This window comes from Ursus americanus, chromosome X (genome assembly GCF_024610735.1).
Source record: "Ursus americanus isolate L20-20 chromosome X, mUrsAme1.1.p, whole genome shotgun sequence".
NCBI lineage: Eukaryota > Metazoa > Chordata > Mammalia > Carnivora > Ursidae > Ursus > Ursus americanus.
In genome coordinates, this window is record NC_142164.1 from 1509580 (window position 1) to 1520861 (window position 11282).

An 11282-nucleotide genomic window follows, 5' to 3' on the forward strand; every position below is an offset into this window, starting at 1 on the left:
GCGCATGCATGTGTGCATGCGGCTCATTCCGGTTCCAGGAGGTCGCCCCGCACCTGCGCTCTTGGGGTCCCTCCCAGCCCTCTGGCTGCCCCTCCTCAGTCTCCGCTGCCAGCTCCCTCTCTTCTCTACCACCTCCGAGTGTCCCAGGGCCCCAGGGCTCGGTGCCGTGGGCCGCTTCTCCCCCTGCACCCGCTCTCGGCCGCCCTTGGTGAGCTCATGCAGGCTCAGGGCTTTCAGGGCTGTCTTTATGGGCTGAGAACCTTTAATGTTCTCTACAGTCCGACTTTTTCTGGAACTGCAGACTCCTTGTCCGCCTGCCGACTAGACATTTCCAGTGAGGTGACATCTCTGGTATAGCAGGCCCTTAGTCAAGTGCCACCATCTCCTCCCTCATCCTTCTCTCCCTCATCTTTCTGGGTGCAGGGCCTGGCAATGCCACCCTTCCTGTTGCCCAAGTGCTCAGGGTTAGTCTCAGTCTCACGGGGTCTCCCTGACTCTTCTCTGAACTGCGCATCCCAGCCATCCACAGCTCCGTTGGCTCCACCTTGCAAACAGGTGCCTAATCTGAAGACTTGGCCCCTATGCTGCTAGCATCCTGGTCCCATTGCTGTCCGCCTCCCCAGGCCCTGCTGCAGCCTTCTCACTGGCCACCCAAGCCTCCCATTCACCTGCCCCTCACTGCCTGCGCCTTGGAAGGTTATCTGTTCAGTGCAGCATTTGGGCACCTTTTAGGAATCTCAGCACCCATGACTTCCCACCCACCTTTCCTGCTCTGGCATTCCTCTCCACCATACTGTTATCCTCTCTCCCCAAGTATGTCAGCTCCGTGGGGAAGAGGCTTTCTGCCGGCTTTGGTACCTGCTCTATTCCCAGGTCCTGGCACAAGGCCGGGTGCAGGGACCCTCAGAACAAATGCTTGCCCGAGGAAGCAGCTCGAGGTGGGAGGCCTCCCCACCACCCCTGCAGCCCCAACACCTTCCCTCCCCCCACCACCCCTCCCTCATGACAATCAGAGATGGAGCAGGAGCCAGCTTTGGAAAATGACATGTTTTTATTGCTATGTTTGCAGTGGCTTTTTAGCACAGTAAGAATGTCCCCGCTGGACCCCCGCCCTCACCCAGTCCCACCTCTCCGACCGATGTCGGGGTGGTGTGGGGGGAGCCTTTCTAGGGTCCACTCGGCTGTCTCGGGATCGGACGTGACACACACGTGGGTTAATTAAAGCTGCTACATGGAAGACTTGAGATGTGGGAAGTGCATCAGCTTTAAGCTCACAGGTGGGAGCCATGCCTGGGATCCCTTCCCTGGCTGGTGCCCACCTCAGATCCCTGCAGTCATGCCCAGCCCGGGGGGAGGAGGGGCAGGGTGTGGGCGAGCCTGAGCATGCCAGGTGAGCAGCCCCAGATCCCCGGGGTCACAACACTGCATCTGCTCACCCCGCGGACTTGTCGGCGGAGGGGGTGTGGGGATGCTCCTGGAAGCCTCCCCCTCCGCCCCCCGCCCCCGGCCGTGCACTCTTTCCACCCCAGTCTGGGGCCAGGGACTACACATGCATACCCACACGACAGATTCGCACGCTCAACAGCTTGAAGCTTTTTGCCTATGAAAATTAGATCTATAAATTCACACTCCTTGGCTGGGGCAGAGGACTAGGGGGCTGCTGAAAGGGACAGGGAGTGGCAGGGAGAGGGATGTTGGGCTGTTTCCTCTTTAGAAATATACAAGCAGAAATCTCTTTCCTCAAGTTTTTATAAAATGTGCAAAATACAAGCCTCATTTGCCCACAGGCACAGTTTACACCTGGTATTCACCTTTGCTAAGAGAGATCTAGGTTGACCCTACATACTCACGCACACATGCATTCGTACACAAGCTCACACAATTGATATTGGTGGCGATTGGCGCAGGAACCGGAAGGTCCCATTGCTGGCTGGCTCTCTAAGCTTCTAGAATAGGGACGGTGGGGGGTGGGGTGTCTAGCCCAGCTGAAGTAGTCGCCTTGGTTCTGCTGCCCCTCCCTCGCCTTCCTGCTCCCCTCTCCTGCCCAGTTCCCCCAGCTGCCACTGCTGCCTCTAGGGTGGAGGGGCCACCCGAGGGTGCACGGGGCAGAACCGGGAGAGGCAGGCGTGGTGGGGCTGGGGAAGACACATCTGCAGCGGGCACGAGGGGGAGGGTGGTCGGCAGGGCCTGGGAAGCAGCCTGTGTACCAGCTTGGGGGGTGGGGGGTGGGGAGGCATCTATTCTTGGTGGGTTGTGGTATTTTTGGCGTTTTATTAAAAATGGAAGAAAAAAGATATTTTAGTTAGCACTCGTGGTGCTTCCTCCCCCCCTCCCCAGGCAGACCCCAAAAGTGTCAGGGAAAGGCAAGCCCCCTGGAGGGGTGAGGGGGCTAAAGCAGGGGCTGCTATGGCTACAAGAGGGTGAGCTGGTGATGGGAGCCAGGGTGCCTGTCACATGACGCTCTCTACCACCACCACCTTGCTGCTCTCGGACACCGGGGTCAGGGTGGTCAGGCCCCTGACATCTGAGTCCTGAGCTCTATACTCCAAGTGGTGGAGACCCCACACAGGCTGCGTCAGGTGCTGCCAGCGCTGCAGGAGAGAGGGACACGTTGAGTCCCTGGGCGATGGACGGGAGGGGAGGCCCCTCGGCCTCTCCACTTCCCACCACCTGCCGCCTGCTGGAGACCAGGGCCCCTCCTCCCGTGGGTACTGACCACACCCCACTCGAGGAGGGAAAGGGGTGAGAGGCTACCTCCCCCCATGACCTCAGGCCCTGGAGGGTCGGCATTCCTTCCCTTCCGTCCACCCCCCCCCCCCGTTGCCGAGCTGGCCCAAGACTCCTAGCACGGGGGTCCGTCCTAGTGGGTGGGAGAATGGGCCCTTTGGAGGTGATGCCTTGACCCGGTGCAAGGGAGGAGGGAGTACGTAGTGGAGAGGCGGTACGGGCGACTGACCTCAGCCATGGTCCCCTTGGCCCTGAGGAGGCAGCCCAGGAGGTGGAGGGGCACACACAGCATGGAGGAGAGAGCGAAGCCCCAGCCCATGGCCTCGCCCCACCACGGATACACGTAGGTGTTGTTGTAGACCAGCGGCTTGTAGTACACCACGTTGAAGATGAAGATGCCCTGTGGGTGAGAACCCCTGCTCTCAGCCGGTGGCGGGCCCGCGGCGTCCCTCCCCCTGCTCAGCCTCCCCTGGCCCTTACCATGCAGACCAGTGGGGTGAAGAAGGACCAGCACCATTTCATCCAGGGGCAAGGTCGGTACCCGATCATGCAGGCGACGTCGTCCATGAACCGGTCAGCTCCTGGGGCGGGAGGGCTGGAGCTAGAGACCCCCGCTACCCCTGCACCGGGCCACGCCCCCAGCTCGCCCCTCGACCCAGACCTACCGTACACCCAGGCAACCACCACGCACTCCCAGAAGGCCTGCCAGAGTAGGGTCGTGCCGCTGGCCGAGTAGTAGTCAAATAGCTGGAAGACATACATCCCGCCCTGGGGACAGAGCCGGGTCAGGGAAGGTGGCAGGCGGGTCAGGGAAGGTGGCAGGCGGCTGGAGGCCCGGGGCAGCCCCCACCCCGCCCCCACTCACATCAGTCACCATGGAGAGGTCGATGACAAAGCAGAGGGCACAGCAGAGGGCCACAGAGATCTCCCTTTGGAAACGGAAGTAGTAGGAGGCCGGGAGGAGGTCGAGCAGGCCAGTGATGAAGCCTTCCACACCTACAAACTGTGGCCAGGCGCTGAGGCCACGCCCCTCCCCCTACCCACCGGCCATCTCCCCTCACCCAATGCCCCCTCCCACCCTCTCAGCCCCCTCTGTTCTGTCACCCCCTGCAAACCTGGCTGTCCAGGCCGAGTAGCAGCAGCATGAAGAAAAACAGGGCAGCCCAGAGCGGGGCCACAGGCATCAGCGTGACGGCCCGGGGGTAGGCGATGAAGGCCAGGCCAGGGCCTGAGGGGGGAGGGGCAGGGTTTAGACACAGGCGTGCCCCACCCACGTTCTACTGTCGTCATTGCTTGCCCCCCTCGTCCTCCCCCTCCCAAACGGATGGAGGACACCGGGCCATCCTGTGGCCCAGGGCCCTTCCACTTGGGTCAAGGTGGTGCCGGTGTCACTCAAGCCCGGACGAGTCGGGTGTCTAACTCGGATTCCTGGTCTCTTACTCCATCTGCTGTTGCAGTCACAGGTCACTGGGAACCTCGGCAAGGCCCTGCTTTCCCTCTGCAACCCTCTGGCAAACGTGAGGGGTATACGCCAAGGCCCTGGGGATGGATGGACTGGAGTTCAAAGCTCCTTGTGGCCTGGCCCACGAGGCTCCCAGCTCTGAGCTGGCTGGAACAGCTGTGCCTTGCAGCCGCTCAGCAGGCCTTCCTCTGGCCCAGAGTGACGTGACGAGTTCAGTGAAAGGTTTCTCTCATCTCCCAGAATGTCTGTGTGCGTGTGTGTTCATGAACATGGTACCTCAGGATGGCAGCTGCGGTCTGGGGCCCGGGCTAAGGGGCGGGGTCTTTACCTGATTCCGCCACCTTGGAGATGTGCACACCCTGCTCTGCGGCCATGAAGCCCAAGATGGAGAAGACCACAAAGCCAGCAAAAAAGCTGGTCCCGCTGTTGATGAGTGCCAGGATGATGGCGTCCCTGGGGGCAGAAGGGCCGCGCGGGCCGGTCAGGCTGCCTGTTGCCCACGGGCCAGCGGGCGGGCGGGCGGGCGGGCAGCGGCACCTACTTGTAGCAGTTGTTGTTGAAGCGGTTGTAGCTGCCCAGCGCCGTGAGGGCCCCCAGGCCGATGGCGTAGGAAAAGAAAATCTGGGTCCCAGCATCTATCCACACCTGGGGATGGGCCAGGCAAGGGAGGATGTGAAGGGCCCTGCTGGCCTGGCCCGCCCCCTCATCCCGTCCGCCCCCCACCTCCCCCTCACCTGAGGGGACCCCAGCTTCGACCAGTCAGGCTTGAGATAGTAGATGATGCCATCCAAGGCGCCAGGCAGCAGCACTCCACGCACCAACAGCACAACCAGGACCACGTAGGGGAATGTAGCGGTGAAGTACACGATCTGGGGGTGGGGGGTGGGGGCGGCTGCTCAGAGGGGCCCTGACGCACCCGCCTCCCCCTTAGGGGCCCCCAGCTCGGCAAGACGGCCAAGTGGGCCACGCTGCCCCCACGACAGCATGGTGTGTTCTGAGGTCTAGAGGGAGGCCAGCCAGCAGCCCCCCTTCTACTCCTCAAAGCCTAGGCTCCTCCCAAGGGAAGCTCAGGCTCACTGGAGCATCAGCAGCTGGAGCATGGCAAACAGGTCAGCTGCAGCGGGAGGGGAGAGCCAGGGCCTTCCCCAGGCAGGGAGCGGGAGGGACATCAGACCGGGGGCAGGTCCCGCGCCCCCCCCCCCGACAATAGGTCATTCTCTGCAGAGAGGCAGAGTCTTTAGTAGTCAGAATTAGACGGGACCAGCCAGAGACAGTGGCAACAGCAACATGGACCCCAAAGACTTCTGCCTCCTGTCCACGCTGAGCAGGGCAGGGCAGGCGGGCAAGGGAGAGCCATAGCCCAGATCCCCCCAGGCCAGCAAAAGAGAGAGTGAGTGAGGAATAGAAAGTGGGGCAGTCAGGGATGGCCCGACACGGGCAAGGGGCGGCTGCTGCCTGGGCTTCTCCCCACCTCAGGAGGGAAGGCTCCTGGGTTTGAGTCTGGTGGGGGCGTGGAGGGCTATCCAGGCAAGGGTGGGGGAGTTTGGAGGCGGGGGAGGACTATCCAGGCATGGGTGGGGATCAAATGGTCTGGATTCAAGGACCTGCTCCCTGCTCTGGCCCCGGCACTGGTCACCTCCCGTTGCATCAGTGGTCCTTGGCGGAGACGTCCCTTCTCTCCCCCAGGCCCTATCACGGCCGTGCTGCCCCCAGCCCTGCCATCACCCCCAGCCCTGCCAGCCTCCAGCCGTACCTTTCCTGTCGACTTGACCCCCTTCCAGACACAGAAGTAGACCAGCACCCAGCAGGCCAGCAGACACAGGGTCACCTCCCAGTTGAGGGCCCCTGGCACCTCCAGCCCCCCGGAGAGCCGCAGGACTTTGTTCCTGGGGGAGGGAGAGCCCATGAGGGCTGCGCCAGCAGAGGGTTAAGTGACTGGGAGCTGCCCCAGGGGTGGTGTTCCCCGCCCTGCAGCTCTCAAGTCCAGTTGGGCCCTCCCGGGCACCTGGGCCCAAAGCAAGCCTGCGGCCTGGAGGTATTACCGTGTGTGAGCCTGAAGCCCAGGAGCCCCTGGCCAGAGGCAGTAGGGCTGGTAGCCGGGCCGGGCCCCACGGCACCCCCAGCATGCACAGTGACGATCCCCCCTCCCCGGCTGGCAGGCACAATGGAGTGACAATGCCTGGGACTGAGACACGGTGAAGGAGCAAGGCCCGTCCATTCCAGCTCCTCTAGGGACTGTGCTGGGGGCTCCCTGAAGACAGGCAGGGCCTGGGAGTGACTTCTCCTCTGTGTCCCCTAGGGGCCGGGCCCCAGCACACACAGACTTGCAGACTTGGGCCATGTGGGGAGCCCAGAGAGAGGGACAGGCAGAGACTGGCCCAGAGGTGCCCGACTCACTCCCAGAACTCGATGACAGGGGACCGGCGGTCAGCAAGCTGGTCACATGTGAGGTTGGCCAGGCTGGCATTGGCACAGTCTTCATGGCGGAAGATCTCCACACAGTCGGGAGTGTTCCAGGTATGGCCACACGTGGCCCAGGGCAGCGTGGTGGTGAAGGACTTCACCAGGTAATAGAAGCCCCAGGCCAGCACCATGATGTAGTAGGTGTTGCAGTAGAAGACGATCACCATGGAGGCGTAGCCCAGGCCTAGGGAGGAGAGGAGTTTCTGCGTGGGCTCTTCTCTAGCCACGCCCCACCCCTCCCCCTTGTCTCCCCTACCAGGCTTGGAGAAGTCTCCAGAGCACGACTGAGAAGATCTGGTGGGAGGATAGTGGGGAGTGGGAGGACAGCAGATGCAGAGAGCCCCCTGGACCCTCCCTTGGGCAAGTGTCCCAACACTAGGACAACTCCCCAATCTGTACCTGCCCCCTCCAGCCTCCCTGCTGGGAAAAATATGCCCCTGCCCCTGGCTTCACCTCCTGCATCCTCCCTCGAGCCCTCCCCTCAATCAGAGCATAAAGCCCCGTGAATTCTCTAGCCGCATAGGCCTGTCCCCTTCCTTGGGTCCCACTGCCACCATGGTGGTTGAGGGAGGGCCAAGCCTCCACCTGGGTCCCCAGTGGCCTCCAGTACTCAGCAGCTGGGGACTTTCTGGTGACCTGGGGCCGTATGGGAGACAGTCACCCTCCCAGCCGGCAACCTTGGCCAATCACTTCGCCTCTCTGAAGCCTGGCTTCCCCGGGGTCCCTCCTAGGGCCTTGAGAGATAATGGGGGTACACTACCCGCATGCAGAAGGAGCTCTAAAGTGACCTTTGCCAATAGTTCTTCCCTTCAGACCCTGAACTCCATGGCTCCCGTCCAAGCTCCTTAGGTTGGCTCTCTGGCCTTGGGGGAACAGGTCCTGGGCAGCATCTCCTGCCATCAGCTCTCACCCCTCCACTCAGCCCCGTCCCCAGGGGGCCAAGTGTGCTTGGCAGGACCTGTTCCCAGCCCTGCTAGGCCTGGGCGTCCTGGCCTCAGGGGAGAGGCCAATCCCTGACTCCAGTCCCCATCTGCCCAAGGTCACTGGGTGGTCTGCAGGTCCTCCAGCTTCCCCTCATGACTTGGAGGGCACCAGTGGGACCCTGGCCTGGTGCTGAGATAGGACAAGATTTCTCAAGTGGGTGCCAGCTTTGCCCTAGCAGTGGGAAGGGGGAGGGGTCCCTGAGGGAGAGGATAAGAGGGACCAGCCTGGGGCTGCTCACCTTTGAACAGGGGGCAGATGTTCCAGACGTTGATGCTGCCGGCCTTCATGAACTGGCCCAGCGAGATCTCCAAGAAGAAAATGGGGATTCCTCCAACCAGGGCGATCAGGACATAAGGGATAAGAAATACACCTGGGGGAGGAAGCACAGGGTGGGCAATTGCACGGGGCAGCCCCTTAGCCCCTGGCTGGCCAGTGTGGCTTTCAGAAGCCCTGGGAGGTCAGGGTGGAGCCAGCTCCGGGCCCCACCCTGGCCCCATCAGAAGTTCCCACTGGGTGAATCAGTGCAGGGGTGGCCACTGACTCAGAGGTGCAAGGTGAATAGACTTGTGGGGAGAAGGGGGTTGGAGTGTCGGGAGGGCTGTGGCAGTCTCTGGGCCCTTACAGCCCTGTTTCTTGGGTTGGGGGGGCCCTAGACCCACAAAGCTTCTGGCCCCACAGTCACCTAGGGTGACCTAACAGGCATGGAGGACACATATACCCTCCTGTCGCAGTTCCCTGTTTGCCAGGCAGCACAGGGAAGAACGGTGTGTTCATGTGCGTGCGTGTGCGTGCCATGGCTGACACTCAGGCCTGGGGGACTGTCTGGCTTGGGCAAGGACAGGGAGCCCCGGATTTCCCTGCACACAGGCAGTTGCCTGCAAGTATGAAGGTCCATGGAAGAGAGTGGGTAGGTGGGTGGCAGTCCTTTGCCAGGGGGCACAGGGGGTGTCTGGAGGTGTCGGTTATCAAGGACAGGGGGAGACAAAGTGGGGTACAAAAGCTCTGGTGAGCCCGCCTCTGGAGGCGGCCGGCAAGGCAGGGCCAGAGACCATAGGCCAGAGGTGGGGGGTAAGGGGAGCTGGGCACCAGCAGCCCCTGTCTGCTCCCTTTTCCTCTCCAAGCCCCCTACTGTTGCCCCGGCTCAGCTTTGCACTACTCAGAAGTCAGGCTTGGCCGCAGCTTGCCTGGGTTCTGGTCCCAGCATCCTTCTTGTGTGTGACCTTGGGCCAAGGCCTTCGCTCTGGGCCTCAGTTTCCCACCCATCATCTAGTCGCTGTGGCTTCCTCCCAAGCCCAGTGCTGCTTTGCAGTCGCAGGACACATGGGTGCCTGTGGGTGTTGCTAAGCTGGGCCGGGGCAGGCGGGCATGGGTGTGCATGCAGTGCGTCCAGCAGCGGCGCCAGGCGGCCCAGGCCGCAGGCTACCCGAGCCTGGCTCAGGCACCCAGTGTTCCAGGCCCAGGCTGGACTGGATGGGAGGGGAAGGGAGGGGAGGGGAGGGAGGAGAGGGGAGTGAGGGGAAGAGAAGAGAGGGGAAGGGAAGGGAGGGGAGGAGAGGGCAGGGGGAGGGACAGAGTAGCCCATTGTGTGTGTGTGTGTTCGTGTGTGCACACGTGGGGGCCCCACACAATGTGCCACTTGTGTGCCTGACCAGCGGGGGCAGCCTGGGCTCCTCACCTCTGGGAGCCCCCCAGGGGGCAGGCCTCGCCTTCCCACCTCAGTGGCCAATCACTCCGGGGCCCCTGCACCAGGAGTCTGGGGGGAGGCAGTCCTGGGGCTTCAGCAGGAGGCTCGCCGGCCCCCTCCCCCCACACACTGCCAGGCACATGACCGGCTAGGGGGGTGGAGGCCGCCAGCCTGGGCCACCGAGCGGCAGCGGCCAGCGAGGGGCGGCCTCCGGCACCCCGTACCCCGGACTTCGGCCCAGCGGCCCAGCGCCCCAGTGGGGCCGGCAGCGGGCGGGGGGGAGGCCCCCCCCCCCGGCCAGGAGGCGCGGGGACGCGGCGGGGCGGGGGCGCTCACCTCCGCCGTTCTTGTAGCACAGGTAGGGGAAGCGCCACACGTTGCCCAGGCCCACGGCGAAGCCCACGCACGACATGATGAAGTCCATTTGGCGCGTCCAGGTCTCACGCGGCGGCACGGCCAGGCGCCCGCAGGGCGCCCCCAGGCCCGCGGGGCCGTCGCCCTTGGCCGGGGCCCCGTCGGGCCCGGGCGCGATCAGGGGGCCCTTCTTCTCGTCGCCGGACACGCTGTAGATGCCGTTCTCGGCGCTCTTCTTCGCCATGGCCCCGGCGGGCCGCGCGGCCGGGCCGGGGGGCGCGGCTCCTCGCGGGGGCAGGCGGACGGGCGGCGGGGGGCGCCGGTGGCGCGGGGGGGCCCCGAAGGCGCGGGCCCGCCGGGGGCCGGGGGCGGCCGGGCCGGGGGTCGGGGAGGCGGGGCGGCGCGGTCAGAAGCAGTCCACGAAGCACTTGAAAGTGAGCCTGAAGAATCTCATGTGTGTCGGGGGCCCGGGGGCGCGCGGGCGGCGGCGGGGCCCGGCCGGGCGGCGGCGGTGGCTCCCGAGATTCCTGCCCGCGGCTCGGGCGGCGGCGGCGGCGGCTCGCCGGGCCCGAGATTCAGCCTAGCGGGACGCGGGCGGCATCGGGCGCCCACGGTCTGCAAGCGGCGGCCGGAGCAGGGGCCTGCGGCCCGCGACCCCCGCCCCGGCCCGGGCCGGCGCGGCTGCCCGGCTCGCCCGCGGCTCCGGCGGTGGTGGCGGTGGCGGCGGCGACGGCGGCGGCGACGGCCCGGGCGCTCTCGCCCCTCCTTCCCGGCGGCGGCGGCTCCAGCCGCTCTTGGGGCCGCGGCGGGCTCAGCGACTGGCCACCGCGCTCCGACCGTCCCTCTCTTTCCCGGTCCGATCGGCTGCCGCTTAAGAACCGACTCTGGGGTGATGTCACTGTCGCCCCACCCCCACGACAGGGCTGGTCCCCCTCCCCCTCGTCCCGCCCTCCCCGTCACTCCGCCCACCTCCTCCTTCCCTCCTCCCGAGGAGGAGACGCCACTCCAGCGGGAAGCAGGATGGCTGCTACCTGGGGCGCCGGCTTGTACCTCCTCCCCAGGGACGGGGCCGTGCCTGACCCAAGTTCACCTGGGCCGGGCTGCCGCCCAGATCGCCCCTCCTAATCTGCCCTTCCTGGTTCTAGGAAAGCCACTTCCCTGGCTGTCTTCTAGCCATCCTCGGTCCCCGCTTTCCTCTTCTCCATCCTTCTAGCCCGTCCCATCTCTCTGACCCTTCTCCCGACTCCCAGCGAGGGCCTGGGCCAGTGTTGGGCACCAAGGCCTACAGGTGCCCTGCTCCCTGCACCAGAGGGGCTGCAGGGCGCTTCTGCCTCCTGAGGAACCGTGCTCAGCGGGCCGGCCAAGGAGAGGCTGGAGTGGGGCTCTGCCTCCAGGTGTGCTGGGGCCTTTGCCAGGGGCACCACCCTGCCTCCTGGCATTCAGCGATAGAACCCTGGAAGCTGGAGATCAGAGTCCCAGCTCTTGGGGTGACAGGTCTCAATGAGTCTCCTCAGTGGACAGAGACAAGCCTGCCTGGCAAAGCTACACTTCGTCACCAAGGAGGGGTGGTAGGGATGCTTGCTGCCCCCAATCTCCTGCCAGACTTGG

General features: G+C 64.4%; 1 protein-coding gene across 2 annotated transcripts; it reads right to left on the minus strand.

Moving 5' to 3' along the window:
- Window positions 1–1032: 1032 nt before the first annotated feature.
- Window positions 1033–10004, minus strand: SLC6A8 (solute carrier family 6 member 8). 2 transcript variants are annotated; one of them, XM_045802416.2, is made up of 13 exons: window positions 9657–10004; window positions 7875–8006; window positions 6587–6836; window positions 5943–6075; window positions 4924–5058; window positions 4731–4834; window positions 4518–4642; window positions 3843–3955; window positions 3593–3730; window positions 3393–3474; window positions 3208–3308; window positions 2957–3127; window positions 1033–2591 (listed from the first exon to the last, which is right to left on the minus strand). In XM_045802416.2, exons 1-13 carry the CDS (start codon window positions 9916–9918, stop codon window positions 2451–2453), a joined length of 1887 nt encoding a protein of 628 aa, XP_045658372.1. In that variant the 5' UTR covers window positions 9919–10004; the 3' UTR covers window positions 1033–2450. The 2 variants fall into 2 exon arrangements, with proteins under 2 accessions (XP_045658372.1, XP_045658371.1); XM_045802415.2 differs by having other exon boundaries at window positions 3393–3495; window positions 9657–10000.
- Window positions 10005–11282: the final 1278 nt, after the last annotated feature.